Consider the following 24,396-nt stretch of genomic DNA (forward strand, 5'->3'; position numbering starts at 1 on the left):
CAGGACTGCAATCAGCAGGGAGTCTGGACCACAGAGAACGGAAGGGAGGGCTGCACCACAGCAAGAAAGGAGGCCAAAGGGCCAGCCCGCACTGCCTGAGCCCCGTGAGGGCATTTGACCTCCCACACCAGAGGCACCTGACCTCAGATTTGTGTGCTGCAGGGAAGGCAGGATTCTGCGACAGCTCCCAACATCCCATGCCTCACCCCCATCTGCACATCCTGTAAAGTGGTCAGAACTGGTGACTGTGGTGGGAGGTCACTGCCATGACTGGTTTCCTTGTATGGGAAATGGAAGGGATATGAGAGATGGTGAAGGTCCCTGGTCGGATGACTTTGAGTTCATCAAAAGGGAGATGGTCCTGGTGGGCCTAGCCTAATCAGGTGGCTCACATAAAGAGACTAAAAGCCACAGGAACTCTCTCCTGCTTTGACGAAGCAAGTGATGATTTGTGAAGGGGGCTGCTGGGCAGAGACAATTCCTGGGAGGATCGGTCCTACCATAAGGGACTGAATATTGCCAACAACCAAGGTTTAGAAGAAGACCCCATGCCCAAGTGAGACCTCAGCCCACCTTGATTTCAGCCCAATGAGACACAAGCAGAGGATCCAAGTGTGCTGTTTTTTCATTTTTCTGTTTGTATGGGGATTTTTTGGTTTGTTTTTAGGGACACACTCACGGTCTATGGAAGTTCCTGGGCTAGGGGTCGAATCAGAGATGCCACCACAGCCATAGCAACACAGGATCCTTAACCCACTGAAGGAGGCCAGGGATTGAACCCATATCCTCATGGATGCCAGTCGGGTTCTTAACCTGCTGAGCCACAACAGGAACTCTAGGTGGGTGTGCTATTTGTATTCACTATGTTTGTGGTGATTTTTTAAGCACTCTTGAGAAATGAATGCATGAGGTCAGCACGAAAAATAAAGAAGCAACAGGAATAAAGGGAGCTCTTCACTCCTCCATGGATGGAAAAGATGCAGAGTTCAAACTTGGATGATGCTATTGTATGTGCTGGTGCCCATACAGGAACCAGATCCCACAGGGCACCCATCACAGGATGAGGGGGTAGGTGTCAGCTAGAGTGTAAAGTTCCTTTCATAAAATATTGATATTAAAGCTGATTTTGTGATGACATCAACCTATACTCATTTTAATTCAAGAATTACAACCAAAGTAATGGGACAATTGCCTCCCTTAGGAAACATTCCCTGGAGCCCAGAAGCCCCATGAGTTCTCCTAGCCCCAGGCACATACCTCTACAGATAGCCCATTTACCTTATTTAGCTAGCTTGTTTGTGTCCACTCCAAGTCATAAACTAACCTGTGAGAGCCTTATTCATATTTTTTTCTCTAGTGTTTATCAAAATATCACATACCTAGGAGCAAATGTTTGTTCAATCAATGAATGCATGAATGAATAAGATTTTTTAGGAAGGAAAATATGTCTGTGCTCCTAGGAAACTGGAAATTGAACATTGATAATGAGTTGGCTGGAAGCTACATGGAAGCAGAAAATGTCTGTTGTCATCACTGCAAGTGACACTGGGCCCTAGACCCTCATCTGACACACAGGGGACACTGTTCACTAAGGAACCTTGTTGATGAGTCAGGAGGTGCTAAAAGAATGATGATTTAAATCCAGACAGAAGATAAGCTGGATCATATGGTAATTCTAATTTTAGTTTTCTGAACAACCTTCATACAGTTCTCCATAGGGGTTGCATCAGCTGACATTCCCACCATCAGTGTCAGAGGGTTCCCTTTTCTCCACACCCTCTCCAGCACTGATTGCAGATGTTTTGATGACGGTCATTCTGACTGGTGTAAGATGATACCTGATTGTGGTTTTGAACTTATTTACAAAACAGAAACAGACTCACCACCTTCCAAAACAAACTTATGGTTACCAAACGGGACAGGTGGTGGGGAGGGATTGATTAGGGGTTTGGGATTGGCATATGCACACTGCGGTACCTGGAATGGATATCAACAGGGACCTGCTATATATCACAGGGAACTCTACTGAATATTCTGTGATAACCCATATGCAAAAAAAAAAAAAAAAAACCTGGGGAGTTTCCATCATGGCACAGCAGAAACAAATCCAACTAGGAACCATGGGCTTGCGGGCTGGATCCCTGGCCTCGCTCAGTGCGTTAGGGATCCAGTGTTGCTGTGAGCTGTGGTGTAGGTCGCAGACGTGGCTCGGATCTTGCGTTGTTGTGGCTGTGGTGTAGGCCGGCAGCTGTAGCTCCAATTAGAGCCCTCGCCTGGGAACCTGCATATGCTGTGGGTGAGGCCCTAAAACAAAAAGAAAAAAAAAATCTGAAAAGAATGGTTATGTGTATGTGTATAACTGAATCACTTTGCTGTACAGAGAACATTAGCACATTGTAAATCAACTATCCTTCAATAAAACTTTTTAAAATTTTGAAAAAAAAAATTGAAAAAAACCCAAAAGATAAGCTAAACGATGATTCTAACAGCTGAAAATACCTAACTGCAGATAACCAATAAGTGACAAAGGTGGGTTGAACTAGACAATTAGTCTGAAAGAAGGTATCAAAACCAAATAACTAAAGGATGCTAGTTTCTGGAACATAAACTAAGCACCACCCAAATACCAAAACAAATCCTTAAAACAGCCCCAGGACACGACCTGCTGTGGTCTTGCTCATCCGGAGCTCAGTCTCACTAAAGTCTCTTTGATTCACCTCAGCAGAAAGAAGCCTTGAGCAGTCACCCTGCAGCTACCGGCTGTGCCTTCCAAACTCAAGGAGACCCCCATCATTGCTCCCTCCCCACACTTATTCCAACCCAAGGAGAGGAGTTTGGATCTTGGTCAGCAGCACGTACAAAAGTTAGGTTTCAGTGGGACTTCCGTCAAGCAGGGGAAAGAGACCCCAGCTCCTGGTCCCGGGCAAATGCCTATTCTTCAGAAGGCTTCAGACCCTATCCCCCAGGAAACCAAGCAGGAATCCCATGGGACTTCTGGTAAAGGGTACTGGGTTTCTGCCTGCTTCTATTAAGCCCAAAACAGTCCTTCTGCCCTCCCCTACCCCCCCACACCAACCTATAGGTTCACCCACGATCCCTATGATAATAAACATTGTTACCTAAATATTGTTCATTGACCAAGCAATCTCTCCACATCTCCCTGGAAATCTGCAGTGTGAGCAGGTCAAGGACATGGCCATGCTGCAGCCTAACCACATGTCTATTTAGTTTGACCTTCAACAACCCACCCAAAACTTTCACTGCTTACCTTCTTGCCCAGATCCCTATACCCCTCTTCAACTCACACTTTGCCAACTTGCTGTGCCAGGCCAGAGATCAAACCCATGCCTCTGCAGCCACCTGAGCCTCTGTAGTCAGATTCTTAACCTATTGTGCCACAGTGGAAACTCCCTTTCTTGGTATTTTTTGTGAACAAGAGAGGACAGCTATCTAAAAAGATATATTTGTAATTGATCCAGAAAATCTATTGACAGTAATGATAACATCTGCCATTGGGAGGCCCCTTCCATGGACTGACCCAAGAGTGAGGTTCCTTCGTGCGTCATCACAACTTTGACGAAAAAGAATCTGAGGTTCATAAAATAGGCTGATCTTCAGCTTCTGAGTCCCATGAAGATCCACAGCAGCATGATGCCAGCAAAGTGATGACCAGCGATGGGTCCATGTTCACCCTGGGAGGCCATCCAGGACCTGGAATTAGCTTCTTATGTCCTTGTCCACATTTTTGTACAAGTCTTAGGTACAAAATTATTGGTGTCATGTTCGTCACAGTTACAGACAATTCCAAGTTGGGACCAATCTCCAGCATTCCCAAATAAAACAGCAAACTAGATCTAAGTGTCGAGCTGAGAACTTAGGTCCCAAAACTCAATGACCTGAGTATAAATGCCCCAGAGGCAGTCGCACGCCTGCACGCACACAAGAGATCACGACAAATGTCAACAGCGTGATGTGGCTGCCAGCAAACCCATTTGAACATGAGCACGTCATCTCTCACCCTCTCTCTATGGGCTGTGGGGATCGTTGGAGGTCCAGGTTGACAATGACGTGGGAGAAGGCCAGACTCCGCTGCCTACTGCCATTCGAAAGGCTGCCTCTCTTCCCAAACCCATCAGGGAGCAGAAAGGAACGCGGCAGAGGCTTTGGCTTTGCACAAAGGCGTGATTGCCACGGCAGTGTTTTAAGGATAAAGGCAGGATTTTTTTTTCCTTGAGCAGTGCAGCCTTCAAATCTCAGGCTTGACGCTGCGTTTGTGTGATAAGACGTGATAGAAGGTGGAGGCACGGTGTGAAATGATCTGATAGCACGAGAAATTGTTGTTAGGAGGTGTTGGCACTTGAAAAACAACACATCTTGTTCCTATTGGCCTCAGTCTGCGTCTTCCCCAAGATCATCCTGCCACGGTCCTGCTTGTAAAGCACTGGTATCAGAGCTGGTCCTGAGAGCAGCACCCATTTCCAGCACCTTCCCTCTCCTTTCCCTGCAGACAACAGAGAACACAGGAGGGCTCCAGGCAATGTGGCTATTATCTTACTTTATTTTACACTCCAACGTCAAAATAAAGTAGTGCATTTACGTGCATACGCGCACACACACACACACACACACACACACACACACACACACACACCAAGAAAGCACGGGGTCTTGGTGATTAAGGAGTCTAACTAGCAAATTCTGTTCAGGTGAAACTTACCCAAAACAAATGGCAACTGATGTAACTTAAAGTTCAATATCTAATGAATCATTTTCCCTCATCTCTGTCTTCTCTTCCAGAAGATTCTGTAGGGATTGACTGTTGTCACTATTTTAAAGCTCTAACGGCTGCAAGGGTAGCGTTCCTCTCAGGCAGATGGGTTGATCAGCGCATGTGCTGGTGGATCTTCCCTTGTTAAATCAATTCCCTGCCTTGGCCTTCCTCCCTCCCTTCCGTTCTCAACCCTGGACCTCTCCACCTCAGTCCCCAACCAAGTCAACCCTGACTATGATATTCAAGGCCTTTCTTTGCCATCTGCTGTCATAGAGGGCACTGCTTCCTTGTCTAGGGTCAAGTCCCGGGGGCTCTTAAGTTGGGAGTTTTTTCTGCTCATCTGAGAGTGGGAAGGTGTGCATGTGTGCGTGTATGTGTGTGTGTGTGTTTGTGTGTGCGCGCGTGCTCCAGGGAAAGGGGGGTGGGCGAGGGAGAAATGCAGAGTACCGGGAATTATCTCTGCATAAAGAAATTAAAAGAGAATATTTTCCAGAGCAATTGAAGCCCATCTCCTGAACAATGACGACAGCTCCTCATTTTCGACAACAATAGAGGGCACGTAGGAGTCAGCTCATTAGAATATCTGTGGCTCTTTTCTCTTCTCTCTGCATTAAGCCCCCATAATGTCAGTTGTCACTTATTAATGACAATTAACTAGTAATCAGCAGTGAGACTCTTCGAGGTGGTCTTTGCCTGACAGGTGAAGAAAGAGAACACTGCATCGTGCCACGCGGTGACACGGAGCCTTCAAAGCAGCACGGCATTTCCATAAATGATTTCAGAGAGAAATTTTCTTTTATACATTCTCTCTAAAGCTCAAGGATCTTTAACCCTAGCAAGGCCATGCTCCCCCTTCCTCTTGCACTTTCTCTCTTACCAAAGGGACTCTACAGAGGGTCTCTAGTTGGGACCTGAGCACCACCCGCTCACCCACAACCCGCTCCCCCTCAACCTTCGCCGCATTCCTCCTCCATCCTTGCCTCCAACGGCTAGTTCTAGTTGTGTCCACTCGGGATGCACAGACCTGTACCTGTTGCATCTCACCAGCTGCCTCACTAGTCCAGTGGCCAAATTCTGCCTTCCCATAGGCACATTCTCCATCCTTAACACTGGTCTATCTGCTCTTCCCATCCTCCTGGCACAGGTGGCGGAATGACCACAGCTCTAAGAATCATGGTAAAGACCACGAACCCAGTCTCTGTTCCCCAGTCTGTCCGATCTGTGGGGCCTGAACTTCAGCCCACCTACTGCTCTTCCTACTGGGACCTAACTACATGGCATCTTACCACCATACTGGTGGCCTTGAGCACCTGCTCTCCCACAGGCTCCTCCTGCAGGGCTTTTCTGCCGTGGTGAGGGTCTCATCAACCTGCAGAACTCTAGGAAGCACGGGTTTCCAAGAAGCAAACACTTGGATGATAAGATGGCTAAGGGTTACCCCTACAGGAGAAAAGCATTTCTTTGTCAGAGGCGTTGTGGCTTAAGAAAGGCCAAATTCAGGAGTTTCCACTGTGACACAGCCGAAACAAATCTAACTAGTATCCATGAGGATGAGGGTTTGATCCCTGGCCTCTTTGAGTGGGTCAGGGATCCAGCGTTGCTGCGGCTGTGATGTTGGCTGGCAGCTACAACTATTCAACCCCTAGCCCAGAAATTTCCATATGCCATGGGTGTAGCCCTAAAAGGACAAAAAAAAAAAAAAAAAAAAAAAAAAAGGAAGTCTAGATTTGTTCTTGGGGAATGGCCTGAAGATACCTGGCAGAGAAGAAAGTGAAAGCTTTCTCTGTGCTACCTGCCAGGAGTGGACTGAGCAAGTGCATTGCTAAGGTCACAAAAAAAGGCAACTTCGTCCATTCATGTCACAACAATACCCTTAGAATGTTCTCCCGGCGTGGAGACCATTGGCAAGACAGATGACGTTTAAACCAGTATAGGAAATACCAGACTTTCTAGTCCTGATAAGGGATTCCACTCTTGGAAAGCCTCTGGAAACAGACAAGAAGAAAATTTTTAAATCTAAGTGTCTCAGAAAAAATGGGGGGCGGTTTTCGTGATTTTATTGCAAATGAAAATTTTAAGAAAGATGAGAGGTCATTTGTAGCCTGTGGCTCCATTTTTTTTTTTTTTTCCCCTGCCTTTTTTAGGGCTGCTCCCAAGGCACATGGATGTTCCCAGGCTAGGGGTTGAATCAGAGCTACAGGTGCCGGCCTACGCCACAGCAACTCAGGATCCGAGCCACATCTGCAACCTACACCACAGTTCACGGCAATGCTGAAACCTTAACCCACTAAGCGAGGCCAGGGATTGAACCCAAAACCCTCATGGTTACTCACTGGATTTGTTTCCGCTGTGCCGCAACTGGGATCTCTGTATCTCAAATATTTTAACAAAATATGAGGACAGATGTGAGTCCACTGCTTCTCCTATCTGTTTAACTGGTAGAAGTGAATTACCCTGGAACACATCACCAATTTTTTTTTTCCTTTTTACAGCTGCACCTGCAGCATATGGAAGTTCCCAGCTAGGGGTCGAATTGGAACTATAGCCGTCAGCCTACACCACAGCCACAGCAACACGGGATCCAAGCCACATCTGTGACCTTCACAGCTCACAGCAACGACAGATCTTTAACCCACTGAGCAAGGCCAGGGATCGAACCCGAATCCTCATGGATCCAAGTCAGGTTCGTTAACCGCTGAACCACGAAAGGAACTCCCTCTTTTTTTTTTTTTTTTTTTTTTTCCCTTTTATCCCACTGCATTTATAGTGTGAATACTTTCTAGTGTACTAAAGAATTTACTTATGTTTCGTCTACATTACACTTCTTGATAGCAGGATATTTCTCTTGCATTCACTCTGAATCACTAGGGTTTACAACAGGGTCTGACACACAATCACCATATCAACTTTTACATCAGTTGGATCAAGTTGCAAATAATTTGGGGATAAAAATAATGACTAGCAAGTTACGGGTCAACTTCTAAACAGTAGTTGGTGAAAGCCCTCACTGCTCTACATGCCCCTGAGACCCTCCTGATCTTGATGGGTCTGAAGGGGACATGCCTTCCTCCTGATCTTTACAGCTGTGCTCTAGGCCCCTTCAGGTTCCCATCAGAAACCAGGGTCAGAGGCACCTGGTTCTCAGCTGTTGATGGTTTTGACCTCAAGCTCTGGAAGCAGCTACCCTGGAAGGTACTTCCAACATAGACTTTTGAAGTGGTCCTTCTCTTTTCCTTTCCATTTCATGAAGTCCCTCTAGGAGATCAAATCTCATCTTTCTAGGACAGTCCACTTTATTTTGAGATGATCTGTGTTGGGCTAAGAAATACTCATTGTCAATGAGTAAGACACATTCCAGAATTTAGAACTTTTCTCCCTATTACAAGTTGCACAATGTAAAGACAGTGCTGGTAGATAATATACTTGACGTCTTTGGGGGAGCATCCATGAGCCATCTCAACTGGGAGAACAGGACCAGAAGACAGGCTGCCATGCTCTGGTGCTGGAACCTTAGGAGAGCTGCAGACCTCCGACAACTCCCTTCTCTCTCTTTGTTATGTGTAGTCGGTAAAATGCATAGACTGGCCATCGAGTTTAAATGAGATCATAATTCACATGAAAGTCCCCCCCCAAAATCATACAGGTTCTTAAGCCATCTTTAAATAATATCAAGGGACAATAAACATTAAAAATATTATTAATTAGGAGTTCCTTGGTGGCATGGTGGTTAAGGATCCAGTGTTGTCACCGCTGTGGCTCAGGTCACTGCTACCGCACAGGTTTGAGCCTGGGAACTTCTTTATGACATGGGAGCAGCCAAAAACCAAAGCAAAACATAATATTATTAATTAAAATATCAATGCTACACTGGCCAATTAGTGAAAATATAAATTTTTTTAAAAATCCCTCTGTTACCTGAAACTAACCCAACATTGTAAATCAACTATATCTTAATATAAAATAAAAATTAAATTAAAAAAAATCCTTATGTTCACAAAGAGAAGGTGAACAGAAATGATTGTTCTCATGCTAATGCTCTGAAAGCTGGTACAAGCTTCCTTGTGGGGAATTTGGGCACAGGTAGACATTTCAATTCTAGGTATTTATTCTAAGAAAATAATCTGAAATATTCCTGAAAATATTGAGTGGAATATTCTTCGTGTATTATTTGTAGTAGTGAAAACTTGAGAAGAATCTAAATGTTGCCTTTCAAAATTCTAATAGAGAATTGATTAATAAATTACAGTACATCTCAAGATTAGAGATTTTTTTATATTTAATGAAATGGGAACATGCACATGATCTACAAACAAGTAAAAAAACAAGGATAAAAGTATGTTGAGCATCATCTCTATTTTGTAGAAACATGAAAAAAAAGAAGTAGCACTAAAATATTAAGTGCTTTTTCTGTAGATGAAAACTATAGTCAATTTCTATTTCCTTTATTTTTCTTGCTACATTTTCTGCAATGACGATGTATTACTTTTATTATAAAAAGCACAGAAAAATTACAAATGCTCTCCAAATCTTACTTTTCGATATCTTTTAAACTTTACAATTCAATAATTGGTTTTCAATGGTCTCCACCATAATCAGAAAAATCAGAAGAAAAGTAACAAGAAATTTTACCTTGGAAAAAAACAGAAACCATTGTTTGCAGAGGATTATGAAAATTTGGAAGTAGCTAAGACATGCTTTAGACTAATGTTTCAAAGCTTTTCAAAGTTGATCAGATCCAAAAAGGTAGGAACTTCAGTCTTAAAAGTTAAAAAATCACTTCTTTTTGCATACAATGCCTCAAAGTTTGCTTCTCTTCCATAAACTAGTGCCCATCATTATTTCACAGGCTTCACATCTCTTAAAATAGCAACTAAATAACAAGGAACATCCAAACCCGACCCACATTCAGAAGAATATCCCAAACCTTTTAAAATCCCACATTGAAAGGAAAAAAATACGTGATTCATTATTAAACCCAAGACTCAAGCTGCAGATATGAATGCAAAATACGGGGACATTTGCATGTGCACAGGGTTAACTGGATGCCTGCCTCCTTTCAGGCCTCCAGGTTCTCACGGCTATCTGCCCTCAGGTTCCAGAAGATGCATCCTGTCCCCCTGGACTAAGAGAGGGGTCCCCTAAGCCACAGAGATCACCCTGTGCCACCTGCGGAGTCTATTCTGTGGATGCACAAGACCAGAAGGAGAGGGACAGTGGTGTTTATTCAGACCCCGACAAAGGAAGAAGAACCACGCACAAGTAAATCCTCAAATTAGACGTAGGCCATGTGTTCCCTGGATGTTTCTGTCTGTATTTATAGAAATTGAGTTTCTGTACTACCAGGTAGAGCTGTATTCCACTGATACTACAAACTCCTAACCAACATCATCGCAGCTTATTTCCCAGATCCAACAGCAGATAGAGCTATCCAGCTTTGTGTCAGAGGGGAGCTGCAGAGGGAGGTGACTGGAAGAGCGGCTATGGGGTCAGGGTGGCTGTGCCCAAAGCAGAGAGCCACCCCTTGGGCTGGTCACACCTGAGGCAAACCACAGGGCACGTGAAAGGGGTGATTAAGAGCACAGCCCAGGGGTGAAGCCTAGTGTTCTGTCAATCATGAGCCTTGTGACCTTGGGCAAGTGTGCATCCAGGACAGGTCAGGCTTCCCCATCAGCAAACGAGGTGGAAGTAACAGAAGCCTCGGAGAACAGCTTCAGGGCCCAAGCGAGCTACCATGTGTGAGGCACTGAGAAACTCCCTGGCCAGGAGCAAGTGCTCATAAATGGAACCAGGACCGCCATCTTCACTACTAGTAGCGAGATGAGCGAGCCTTCCATCCACTGGTTGGGGAACTAGGTAGGATCGATGACAAGATAACAAGGTGGTCGATGGATTCGGAAAAGGAAAAATAAAGGAGTCCCATGCCCTGGCCCCGGTGCTTGGCACTCATGCTGCAAGCTCTCCAACACCCCAGCTGCCCCACGTGGGGACCGAACCCACCCTGTCCCAGGGTTCTCTTGTCGCTAGAACTTCCTTACCTGCTGTGGTGGCTGTAAGGTGAAGTCAGAGAACAGGCATCTGCGGGCCTGTAGTAAATGTAAATTCGAAGGATCATCCTGAAGAGACCCCACCACAGGCCTGATGGTCACTGTTCCCCATCACACAATCACCCAGAGCTTGAACCACAATGTCCAAATGGCTGCAGTTCTCCAAGGACAGAGGCCTTGGCCAATGAAAGTCAGGAGAATGGAGGAAACCTCCCTGGCGCTCAGTGGCCTCAGCATGGACAGCACAGAGCAGGTCACGGCCCTGCTCCTCCTCCCACAGGGGTCAAGGGGGACAAGCCACTCCCTCTGCACAGGCACGGGGGGAAACCGTGGAAATAGCATGACCGCTGTAAGTTCTAAGCCTTCTCAGGATATCACTTTATGAAAATGTAAGCAAAAGATGGAAAAAGAAGTTGTCCTGCCCATGTCATTAAGTACTTCCGGGGTGAAGATGCCAGACTGAGCCGTGAGCCTGGGATTTCCGGGTTGGGGTCACAGCAATTTCAGGCCCGGGGTGCCGGTGGTCTCCCCAGCAGACCCCCCCTGAGCTCTGGAGAAGCCTGCTCATGTAAGACCCATCCCGACCCCTGGATAAGAGGGCAGTTCATTTTATAAAAACTGCCCATTTTTAAAAGTGCAGAAATCAGGCTTTCCTCCTTGGAGCCACACAGATCCAGCTCCAAGGCCCCCAGGCTCTGCTGCTAAAGCAAGACCTAGCCCTGGACTCCCACCATTCAGTCCCCGGGTGCACACGAAGGACAACTGTAAACATTTTAAAATAGTGCATGAAGATTCTCCGTGTACAAACCAGCCATCACACAAAGGCTACACTCAGTAATCAGGAAGCACCCGGCAGAGTTAAAAATTTTAATTATCACTTAAAAAACTGCAATACTTATCATCTGAATGAAACATGTCGGCCCACAAATCATGAAATGATGACTCTGAATAGAATTTCTGTTGGTTGATTGCATAAGCAATACCTCTTGCTGCTGAAATAACATCTCAAAGGCAAAATAATGACGACATGACAATCTATGTAAATCAGGAACTGCATGTGGGTTTATTTTACATTTGAGAAAACAGTGGATTTAATTGTGTGAACCAAAATGTACTGTACAATATTAATGATAGAACATCAAAATGTATAATTAATAGTGCATTGCTTGCTTTGTTTTCATTTATTTATTTTTGTCTGATATACATGCATCTGGAAAGATGCAGGTGCCAGTAAAATTTCTCTATTTAAATCAAGCTGCAGGAACTAAATTTTATTCAAAAATTGTGGTTTTACATTATATACACAGAAATTTAATATAAAATGACAATATAAAAAGTTAAAAGAGAAAGCATACAGCCAGAAGATACAAAGAAAGTTGAATAGATTAAAATGGTACGATATGTAACATATAGGAGTTTTTAAGCTGATGCTGGCAATTTACAAGGAAAGGACTCCAACATTTGCCCCATTTTTTTTTTTTTCATTTACCAATGCAGCACGCTTATAGAAAGGTCAGCTTGTACCAAAGCTTACATTTGTAAATAACTATAAACCGCAGTATTTTACAGGAAAAAAGAAATAGCATTTTTACACATTTTTAAATAATAGCTTGCATACTTTTTTTTGCCAAAAGTGGCATTTTTTTTCAGCATCCAGAGGGTTTGGGCATAGTGGCAACTGGGGTGTTTGTTGTTGTTGTTGTTAGTTTTTGTTTTGTTTTGTTTTTTGTTTTAAACGTGTGAAGTTGTGGCTTCCTAACCCCCAAGTCCTAGACAACTTTCTATCTTCCAACAGCTGCATGCATGCTTCCTTCAGAAACCAGTTCTGCATATAAAAGCTTGTTTTTTAATTATTAAATAAGTTTTGTGTCTGACACAGCTTTTGATCTGAATGAAATGCCTTTAAGCCTTTTTTTCCTTTTTTTTTTTTTTTTTGAGTGAAAGGCACAGAAATGCGATTACAGTCCTCAAAGGGTTAAATTTGACACTAGGAGGTTCTATGACCTTTATTGTCATGGCAACTTTGTAATTTTAGGATGTCTTTTATCATTGTTATTTGTGTCTTTCTTTCCTGCTAAATAAATGTCTCTGAGTTGTGTGCCCCACTATTTCCTACAAAAGAGAGCTGAACATCGAGAACAGATGTTGAAAATAAAGGTCAGACTTTGACTCACGGAAAAAGAAAAGGAACATGCACAATCGGACGAAGAGCATATAAATATAACTACAAAATGTGTGTAAGAAAAACCAAGGTCCAGACAGGCAGTCGGCAACAAAGGGCAGGCTGATTTCGGAGGCTCAGGCCGGGCCTAGTGCAGTACGAGGACGTTTAGTGCAATGCGCCAAGGGCCGCACGGCCCTGGGCTACTGTTTCTCCAGCTCTGTCACGTAGATCAGGTGGTCCTCGGGGGACTTGCCGTGTGTCTTGCTAAGGTGCAGTTTGACTGCGTGCTTGCTCGCGAAAGTCCGGTTGCAGAGCTTGCACTGGAATGTGGAGCCCAGATCCTCCTCGGAGGCCCCCACCGGGCCCAGAGCTTTGTTTGCCAGGACCTTGGAAACATTCTGCTGCTCTTGAATCTGGTTCAGGGGCAGCTTGGAGAGATCCTTCAAGCTGAAGCCTAAGTGTGTCTCTAGGTGATTGATGTATGTGGAAGCAGTTCTGAACTGAGAGGCACAATCGTTGCAAAAGAAAACAGGATGCCCTGTGTCTAGGTTCTTCAGGAACTTGGTCCCCCCTGTCCTCCGCAGCTGGTACTTGACGTTGGCCAGCCAGTGGCTGATGGTGGTCATGGACAGCCCGGTGAACTTAGAGATGTGCACCCGTTCCTGCGGGCCCAGGTCTGACATGATGTACTTACCCTCCGGCGTCTCCCGCAGGCTTGAGGCAAACTGGGCCTGCAGGATGAGCAGGTGCTGGGGGTTCCAGTTGGACTGGCGCCCTTTCCTCTTGTGAACGGGCGACAGCTCGTCCAGCGCCTCCTCGAAGCTGCTGCCATCGGCATCTGACTTCTCGGACACGGTGGAGGGCGTGGAGGACTTGGGGGTCAGCCGGCCAGTGAGGTTCTTCACCATGTCCGAGATGTCCATGAGCGCGCTCTCCCGGAGTGGCGAGGCCACACCGTCGGCTGCGCCCGAGACCAGGGGCTTGCTCTTGGACTTGGTCAGGTCGATGGGCTGGTCGCTGTTCTCGTAGTAGTAGCGGTCTAGGGCGCCGGGAGGCTTGGCGGGCATGGCAGGGTAGGCCGGCTTGTCCAGCATGCTGGTGCTGATCTTGTACAGCATGGCCAGCGGGTCCAGTGAGGGGCTCACGGGCCTGGACACTTTGCCCAGGTGGGTGTTCATGATGGACTGCAGGGCGCTCAGGGGGTTGATGAAGGAGGGTTCGGGTGAGTGGTCCGTGATGATTCCCAGGTTGTTGCAGCCATTTGTAACTTTGGCCTTGAGAGGCTCCGTGCCGTTTGGGGTGTGAGCATCCCCTGCGCCCTCCTTTTTGGCCTTCCCCGCGTCAGCTTCGGGGCCCTTCTTTGGCTGGGGCTTGCCATTGCTGGGCTCCTCCGTTCTGGGGAAGTCTTTATTTTCCTTGGCCACAGGGGACACGGCCTTGGCCGGTGAGCCCTTCTCCTTCTCCACCGGTCTCTCCTCCTTCTTCACACTGACCTTGCCCGTGACCTTCTCCACCAGCTCCTCCATGGCCGACACATTGCTCTTGTGGGGCGGCGGCGTGAGGCTCCCCGGGGAGTGCAGAAGAGCACTGTGCTCCGAGGACAGGGATTTCACACTGCTGGCATAGGACGGCTGCATCTGCACACTCTGCACGGCTGGCAGCGGCTTCACGGTGCCAGGCAGCTGGTAGGCCGCGTGGATGCTGGGGTAGCCGCCCCACGAGGGCGCACCATTCTGGGCTTTGCTGATGGCCGTGGAGACTGTGTTCTCCAGGGACTTGAGGATGTCCACTCCACCCCTGGGGCTGTCATCCAGGTCCTCCTCACGGAGGTACTGGTAGAGGGCAGTGGGCTCGAACTTCTCAGAAGAATCCTCGCCCTCTTCCTTGATCTTCTTGTCCACCTCCCCAGCCGGCGCCACCACTGGTGCCTTCTCCTTCTCGGGCTCCTTCTTCTCTTCTGAGGTCGTGGACCCCGCAGGAGAGTCAGGCTGCTTTTTGATGTGGGCGGCAGGGAGCCGGGTGTGCGTGGTGGGGGGCAGAGGTATGGACTGGATCTTCTCTTCCACCACGGGGTCCAGCACCAGCTGCTTCCCTTTTTTGGAGGCAGAGGTGGTCACTTTTAAGAAGTGGCCAGTGACCATCATGTGGGCGGTGAGCTGCTGCAGGGTGTCGTGGGAGCTGCCACACTCCATGCACTTGAGGATCTGCGCTTTGCGGGCCTCGAACTGCCAGGTGTAGCTGGCCCCATTCTGGTAGCCGTAGCGGTTGTTGGGCGTCACGTATGGGTTGGCCGCCTTCTGGTCTTTGGCCGACTCACTCAGCGAAGCTTCCACCGCGATCCCCGCCGGCTCAGGGGAGCAGGGGGCCGCCAGGTCCTGCAGGGCACGCTTCTTGGTGGAAGGGACCAGCTTGGTGATGGCCGGCACCGGCTCCTTGAGAGGCACTTTCTGGTAATGCTTTGTCTTGATCATGTGGACACTCAGGTCCTGCAGGGACTCAAAGGAGTGGCCGCAGTACATGCACTTAAGCACTTTCTGGGCATCCTCCTTCCCCTCCATCTCCATCAGCGAGCGCTTCCTAGGCTTGGACCACCGCTTGGTCTTCTCGGAGTCCTTGTCCCTGTTGTCATCGCGGTAGTGGCCCGTCTCATTCATGTGCACCGTCAGCTCCACCAGTGTGTCATACGCAGCGCTGCAGTCTTTGCAGCGGAACTTGCTGGCGCCAGTGAAGACAGAGCCGTACAGCTTGTTGTTCTGCCGGTAGAGCTGCACGGTGCTGAAGAGGCTGGGCTCGGGTAGCAGCCCGTAGGAGGACGTCTGCTGCAGCGTCTTGGCCAGGGCGGCCTGATGCCAGTCATACCCCGAGCCGCCACCTCCGCCACTGCTGCTGGTGCTGGTGCCGGAGCCAGAGGCGGCGCCAGAGCTTGGGGTGCTGGCGGTGGTCCCAGTGGCCCCCGAGGTACTGGTAGGGGGTGTGGGAGCGGGGGTGGAGCCCTCCTTCTGGCCCACATCGCTGTTGCTGGTGGTCGAACTGGACTTCTTCAAGTCCAGAGCCAAGCTGGACCAGCAGGACTCGGAGAACAGGTTTGCATACACGGCCTTGATTTGTGCCAAGCTGTCCTGGGGGTAGGACACGCTCTCGGGACCTGGAGGCTCCTCCTTCTCTTCTCTGGAGGAGGAGCTCTTGAGATGGGCCAGCTGGTCACTGTTCTCGCTGAAGGGCGACCCGTAGCCAGCGTCCTGATTAGTGGCGGTGCTGACGGGCGAGTTCTGGTAGCTCTGGGCCTCCTTGATCTCCGTCTCCTCATTGCATGCGTAGTCGCCTTCCTGAAGGTCCAGAGGCAGCCCATCCTCCTCCCCGTTTTCTTCATCTATTTCTGCCGCCTTCAATTCCTCCTCAGGAACATAAGCTAGGAGAGAAAAATGAAACGCGGTGAGAAGTAAATCATCTCCAAGGACGCAGCCTCCCCAGCAGTTAGATGATCTTTAAAAAGATGTTTCTTAGCCGCGCTCCCAGGCTACAAGGCTACCCCCACTTTTTGTATCTCCCCAAGCTGCTGCTCCATGGCAGGGATTAGGCGTCAATCAAAACAATCTCTCCCTCCAAACTGAGTATGCTTCAAGGGAAGGGCAGTACCTGCCCTTCTTAAAGATGTGGCTTTAGCATCTCAGCTGAGTGGGAAGAGAGGGGACCTTGGCCCCTCCTCCTGCAGGCTTGTAAGCAAGAGTCCCGAGCCTCCCCATCAGGGGGGATCTGGGCTGTCAGTATTCAGGGCAAGAACTCCACAGACGGTATTATATAAAAATGTACTTCAATGGCAAGTGATAAAAATACTCTGGTCTCCACTATAAAGAAGAAAGTAACATATAGCACCATCAGCCCCCTCCTGGGACAGAAGTCACCCACAGGGGACACAGGACAGGTATCAAAGAGCATGGCTGTACAAAGCAGCGTTATTCACAAGAGCCAAAGGTGGAAACAGCCCAAATGTCCATGGATGGATAAATGGATGAACAAAATGTGGTTTATACACACAATGGAATATTATTCAGCCTTTAAAAGGAAGACAATTCTGACACCCACTTCAACATGGCCAAACTTGAGGGTATTATGCTCAGTGAGGTAAGCCAGGCACAAAAGGACAAATACTATAGGAGTCCCCTTGTATGAGATACCCAGAGCAGGAGTTCCCATTGCGGCGCAGTGGAGGCAAATCCGACTAGGAACCATGAGGTTGCAATTTCGATCCCTGCGTTAAGGATCCGGTGTTGCCATGAGCTGTGGTGTGGGTCGCAGATGCAGCTCAGATCCAGCATTGCTGTGGCTGTGGTGTAGGCTGGCGGCTACAGCTCTGATTCAACCCCTAGCCTGGGAACTTCCGTATGCCACAGGTGCACCCCTAAAAAGGCAAAAAGACCAAAAAAAAAAAAAAAAAAGAGAGAGAGAGACCTAGAGCAGTCAGACTCATAGAGACAGAAAGTGGAACCCTGGTCCAGTGAATGGGAGTGTGGAATGGACGGTTGGTGTTTAATGGTTTCAGAGTCTCAATCTGGGAAGATGAAAAGCTCTGGAGAGGATGGCGGAGATGGCTGCATCACAGTGTGAAGGTACTTGGTACCAGTGAACCACTTAAAAACGGTTAAAATAGTAACTTTTATGTTGTGAATATTTTAGCACAATTTAAACAAGGCCTAGAGTATATGCTCCAATGGCCGGTTACAGGCCCCAGCCACACAGAGGCTGACTTCTCTGCGAAGCAGCATCTCCCAGAAGAAACACAGGATACTGATGACTATCCCATGAATGGAAGGGATGGAGGGCACAGAAATCACAAGATTAAAATCTGACTTTTTACGACAGGACATTTTAGAACCTTTAACACGTGACAGATCTTGTCAGTTCCCAAGGGGACACAATCACCTGCGCCTCTTAACTCACTTGATCAACGTACTTCCCTTCTTTCCCTCCCTTCTTCCTTCCCTTCCTTCCCCTCTTTCTTTTTTTGGAACAAGTAATGCTCCATCGACTACCTGGGACATTTGGGGTTAAGATATTTCCAGAAAGGCCCTATTAAAATGCACTGATATGACCTGAGAGGGTGTCTCATTAAGTAGAATCACTCATTATCACATTATCAGAGCCAGACCCTGAGGGAACGTGGCAGAGAGCACTGCGCTTTCAGGGACGGTGACGGAGAGACAGGAAAGGAGGTGGCCGCCGCCCGGAGGTCGAATGCCAGGCAGGAGGCGCCACATGAGCATCCACACCCGCACATGGAGGGCTCCCAGCAGTGCCGGGCACGGCAGGATCACCCTGAGCTTGAGTGCGCACACAGCGTGGTCCCTCAGCACCCACGCCTTCCCCTGCTGCCTTACATGCCGTCCCCACCCTGGGTAGTGGCATCTGGTATCACGGGAACACGTGCCCAGGTCTGTTTCCCAGCTGAAGGCAGCACCGCAGGCCGCTGGAGCATCAGGGATCAGAGTCCACAGGTCCTGTGCTTCAAGCATGAAAAATAATCTACACTTCAGACCGCAGGTTAGCCACAGGCGGGGCACCTGAATGGCACTTTAGGTGAGGCTGTGACTCACAAAAACTGACTGCTAGGCTCAGTGAGATCCTCATTTCTCTGAAACCACTATAGGTTTAGGATGACCCAGGGTTCTGAGGCCTCACAACCCAGATCCTCAGTCCGAGGGTCTGGTGTGGCTGGCACTGGCTCAGGCTACAGTGTCTACCTTTGTGGATTCTGATGGTAATGCATGAGCCAATGGGCATCCTGGGCAGAGCCTGGGGTGGTGGCCTGACTCGGAGCTGTCCCAAGGCTCCAGCAGCAGCCCTCAGGTGGTGCCACATCCAGGGATCACCGAGAGGAAGCCTCCCAGCAGACCTAGTGGATCCACTTTTATGAAAAGCAGATCTATGTTATCTGGACCAGTATGGCTCAGCTGGGGAGCCCAGCACCGCCTGCTGCTGCGGCTGCCTGTCGGCTGGTCTGTCCCCTCAGTGGACTGAGCCCAGGCTCACAGCGTCCACCCACAGCAGGCAGCCGTCAGTGTGTGCTGAACAAATAGACCGATTTCACCTCACCATGGAAACGCAAAAAGGGGGACTTGCTGCCATTCCTCTAGGGTATGTTTGGCCCCTTGTCCTCCCCCTCCATGTGGCATCTCAGGGCCTGAAGTGGCACAGATGCGACTTGCCTGCCCGAGTGCACGTATCTGTCCCAGGAGAGCAGGGTGTCATCAGACCCTGCTGCTTCCCAGACCTTCCTCCTCCGGCACAGGCCAGTCTGCACCCTGGATCCTCCAGGTTGAGCTGAAGCCCCTCTTGGAGACAACCCTACAGCCCCAGGGCCTCAGCAGAGCCACGCAGAGCAGACCCCGGCCTCCTAAGCAGGCACTGGTTTCAGCTGTTCCCTCCCTTGGCCTCCTGCGCACTGCTGTCCAGGACCAGGGGAGGTAGAAGGGAGAGACCCTTAACACGCCTGCCGTCCTGAGCTCACACCCCTGTCAGACCCAGAGCTGCAGCCAGGGAAAGGGGACGCATCAGAAAGGAGGGGAGCCCTGGAGCAGACTAAGAAAAAGGCTGAGACCCACCGGCTCCCCCTGCTCCCGGCTCAGCGTGCCCACCTCCTCAATGTCCCCTGAGGAGCCACAGCCCCCTCCCCCAGCTCCCCCCACACACTCCAGGTTGCTGACCCCAGGGATCCTTGGGGTCAGGGCACCAGCTTCCCCTATCCACCTGCCGGTTGACCTGGACCCTTCCTTCTGCAGCCTCCTTCCACCCCATCTTGACTTCTTCCACGACTCCTCTGGGCTCGCTCATAACCACTAAATCCACTACCATGGAATTGGCGTCCACCTGCAAAGCTGCTGGTAGCAGATCCTTGGCCTCGCCCACGTGTCAAGAAAGGGTGGGCTTTGGGACACCTTTCCACTTGGCGTCCGAGCCACCTTGCATCTGGCACAATGGAGTTCCAGCTGCTCTGAAAGAATTTCTCACGACATGAGTGTCCCAGGGGCAGCCAGTCAGTGATGCGCAGACAAGTGACTTCCTCCCACCCCTCCAGGTCCCCTCCCCAAACAGCACGCTTCCTCGGCCTGAGTTAGGAGCCTCCTAACTCTGTTCCCACCCAACCACCCCAAGCAAGCTGTCCACACAGGAAAAACAATGGTTATCCTAAGGGCCTCCAGTTTGGTTCCAGCCCGATACCCAATGTGTCCCCGCCCTAATCCAGACCCTCCACCCCCTCACCAGACGTGGCTCCTCCCCCCCGCTTCTCCACCCTCTTCCTCTGCCCTATCCCGAGGTCCTGCTCAAGGCAACCTCTGAGCAAAAACCATTTCTAAGTCCAAGACAGGCTCGCAAGGTCCCCCTCTCTCTGCTGGGTGTCCAGCCCCGAGGCACCCCGGCCCTGGGCAGCCCCTCCCCCAATTCTCCACCTGGTGAAAGGCACTCATCCTCAAAGGGAAGCTCAGGTGTCATCTTCACCAAGCCTCTTAATCCCCTCTCAGAATTCACCAGTCCCCGCAGAATTAAGAGATGTTTACCTGTCTGTCCTCGTAGTCAAACCATGAATGCTCTCTTTCAACTAAAATTGCTGGTGCCACCTGGGCTGGATATTTTCATTTCCTCACCTCATCTTAATCCTTACAACCCTTCAAGGTGGCACCCCTGAAATGCCCATTTTGAAGGTGGGAAAACTGAGGCTTGGAGCCACTGACCGACTTCCCCAAGGTTACACAGGAAATACACAATGGACTCTGAGTTCAAATCCAAGTCACCTGACTCCCAGCCGCAGGTCTTTCCATTCTGCCAACAAACACTTGGAGTAAAAGCTCGTGAGTGAATAAATGACCCTAAGTAATTTTTTTTTTTTCTTTTTAGGGTCACACTTGTGGCATTTGCAAGTTCCCAGGCTAGGGGGTTGAAGTGAAGCTGCAGAAGCCTATGCCTCAGCCACAGCAACAGTGGATCTGAGCCACACCTGCAATCTACACCACAGCTAAAGGCAACGCTAGATCCTTAACCCACTGATCAAGGCCAGGGATCAAACCTGAATCCTCATGGATACTAGTTAGGTTTGTAACCCACTAAGCCACAGTGGGAACTCCCTGACCCTAAGTAATTCTGCATCAGCATTTAAGACACCTCTTTTTTTTTTAGGGCTGCACCCATGGCATATGGAAGTTCCCAGGCTAGGGGTCTAATCAGAGCTGTAGGTGCCAGCCTATGCCACAGCCACAGCAACACCGGATCCTTAACCCACTGAGGGAGGCCAGGGATTGAACCCGCAACCTCATGGTTCCTATCCGGATTCGTTTCCGCTGGGCCACTACAGGAACTCGTAGGACACCTCTTATGTGCCTGTCATGCTGTTGTAAATGAGAGAATCTCACAAAAAAGAGCAAAAGGAGACAGACATTTTTAAATGTTGATACCCTTTGACCCAATAATTTCACTTTGGGAAGTATAACCTCAGAAGATGTATAAAATACAGGAAAAGCTTCACGCCCAAAGATGTCCTTTACAGTTATTATTCCATATAAAATTTGCCACCATCTAAATCTTCAACAATAATCAGTAGTTAAGTGATTTGTAGTTTGTTCCTATGATGCAATACTATTCAAACATTAAAAACTATATTTCAATGACAAGGGGAAAGACGTGAAATGGAAAAAAGCAGAAGACAAACCTATTCATGGTACAATGGAAAAACCCTTTTAAAAGTGTTAATAGTTTTTTTTTTCCTAGATCATGAATATATGGTTTTGTTGACTGAAGTGCCTCTTGACAAATATCTCTGTTTTCAAATTTTTCTTCAATGTTTTCAGCTCAACAAACATGGATTAGCCATTTCACATTGTTTCTGGAGTAAAATAGCTGGAAACATCCCCTAGGCAGACCCTGGGAGTTTGGGAGCCTGGGAAGAGTAGGGCCCAGCCTGGGGGTGGGAATGTGGGAAGGGTTTTGTTCATTGTTACTTTTATATGCTTTAATGTTAAAAAGTAAAAGTCAGGGAGAACAATGAAGAGGTGCAGATGGTATTCGGGTTCCTGCAGCAAGGATTTCAGGGGGGCTGAGAGCCTGCCTGCACATCAGCCACCTCCATCTTCCTCCCACCCCTGCTCCTACATTCCTCACCAGCGCCCCCCAGAAAGGTCTCCAAGCAACCTTCCCTGGGGAAGAGGACTGCTGGGTTCCACCCACAGAGAGCAGGGCCCCTCTTGTGACCTTCAAGCCACCAGCTCAATGGTCACTGTGCTCCATCAGGTCAGCCTTCCATTGACATGGTCCATGGCCTGTCCTCGACTTCTAAAACTTCTATTTTATCATCTACTACTCTACTGTATTAATCCTGATATGCTGATATTCTTTGGCTATTTTACTATTCTACCATGTACTTTTAGCTCACTTGTCTATTTTTTTTTTTTTTTTGATGAGTTAACTTTTCTACTCTAATTTACAAGGGGCATGAGGAAACACAGACCTGGGGGCAGCTGGGGGGCCATCTGTCCTAGGGGTTCACCACTAGATGCCCTTTCAACCCCAGAGGAGTTTTCTCACTCCTCCTGGAATAAGCTAGGCCTGGTAAAATCACTTCCACTTCCCTAGGCACCCCACAGCACATCCCTCCCTATTCTGACGCCACCATTTCTGGGGACCCTCAGGCCAAGCATGGTCAGTGTCACCCTACTCTGCAGTGCTCATAGCCATGTGAGGACACAGAGGATGAACCAGCCATAGAGGCAAATGGGTACAATGAATTTCTTTAAAAGAGTGCCCAAGACACCCCCTCCCCGGTCACCCCCAACTGCTCCCATCTTCCAAAAATTTGAGGATTTGTATCCCAGAACTGGACCCCTCAAAAGGATCCAGAGTCTCCCGGGTTTGACTTTAAGAGTTTGGGGCTAGGGCAGGTGAGAAGGCTGGGTCTCGCAGTACAAGGGTTGAGCAGGTGGAAATTCACAGACCAGATCCCACAGTGTCTGGAAACAAGATCAATGGGCTCCTGGCTTTGGTACCAGGTGGCAAGGGAGACCTTTGCTTTTGCCACATTGTTATCAGGGAGGAAAGGGGCCAAAGTGCTTTGCAAACTCACTCCCTGCCCCTGGGCCACATCTGTCCCAAAGATTGAGTGCAGGAGTGACCCCACATGTGCAGGGGGTGAGAAGACATCCAAGCCCCCCCTCCCCATGGGGTCCAGGCTCTTGGGCCATTGTTGTAATGACAGACTCCCATCATTATTAGGACCTGAGGACAAACTTACAGAAGGGACAGGCTGATGGTGGCCCAGTGACCCCCGCACACTCCCTCTGTCCTCAGGGCCTATTTTCCCCAGCAGCAGGGCTGTAGGAAGCGCTGGAAGTTCGTGGCACAAAGCCAGCTCTCTACCTGCCGGCCTCTCCCCCTCATCACTCCTGCAGACAGACCCTCAAGGTGAACGAGAAGATGCCCACAATGGGCAGTCCTCTTGCAGCTGTCAGAGGGCACCCCTGCTCAGCCTCAAGTCTCACAAGCTACTGCTCACATCATGTAAATGGGGACAAGAGAAACAGAAGAATGAGCCCTCGTCCCAGTGAAAGTGGTCCCATCCCTGGCCTCTGTCACTCTGTGGATGTGTCCTTAGCAACCAGAGGTGAGACTTGGATGGATGGATTATTCAGGATGCTAGCTCTTTAACTCCTGCATATCCCCAGCACCTGCCTCTGCCTTCCTGCAATTTCCCTGATCATAACCATTGCTGCTGGGCACAGAGGAAGGATGGGGAGGTGGGGACAACACAGAGAAGGTCCTGGTTAAGGCTCTTCCACAGGCTCAAGCTGGGAGGCAGAACAAATAAATGACTAGAATCCATTGGGGAACTTTGCAGACCAAGCTCTCTTTTTCTCATTAGTACGCATAACTAAGAGCTGGCTGTCAATGAGGAAAATGGAAATTCAAAAGTGACAACTAGAAAACCCAGGCCTTTAGTCTCTGCTTGGGTACCAGCTTACAGTAAATACCAAACTTTGCTATTGTATTGCCACCTGGTGAAACTATGCAATCATACCAAATTACATGTTTATCTACATCAAAGTAGGTTCTAGAATGGCAAATGTGATAATCCACGAACAGATGGCCATTACATCAAAATATATTTACTTCAAAGGGCCAATTCACAAAAGGGGTTTACACACACCTAAGTGATAAATGTACAGCTTCGATTCATTGTAAAATCTTGCAAAACAAACTACTTTCTTCCAAATTTATAACTGATCACTGGTAAAGTAACTTCACCTCTGTTATGAAGATAGCAGGTGATTCTGCTGAAAGTTATCTGGAAACAAAAAATGCAGAGAAAGCAGACATAGCTCATTGCTTCCTGCTCTGAAAGGATATTAAAATACAAGTGGGATATATGTTCATTTACA

At 48.6% G+C, this 24,396-nt stretch overlaps 1 protein-coding gene across 3 annotated transcripts in view; it reads right to left on the bottom strand.

Moving 5' to 3' along the window:
• The window catches only part of TSHZ1 (teashirt zinc finger homeobox 1), a 79,806-nt gene continuing 67,265 nt past the window's right edge, over positions 11,856-24,396 (bottom strand). For all 3 annotated transcript variants that reach the window (XM_021099126.1, XM_021099112.1, XM_021099120.1), the window contains exon 2: positions 11,856-16,388. In XM_021099126.1, the coding sequence (XP_020954785.1) occupies positions 13,180-16,388 (3,209 nt within the window). In that variant the 3' untranslated portion in view covers positions 11,856-13,179. The remainder of the gene's footprint in view (positions 16,389-24,396) is intronic.

This window comes from Sus scrofa, chromosome 1 (assembly GCF_000003025.6).
Source record: "Sus scrofa isolate TJ Tabasco breed Duroc chromosome 1, Sscrofa11.1, whole genome shotgun sequence".
NCBI classification, from domain to species: domain Eukaryota; kingdom Metazoa; phylum Chordata; class Mammalia; order Artiodactyla; family Suidae; genus Sus; species Sus scrofa.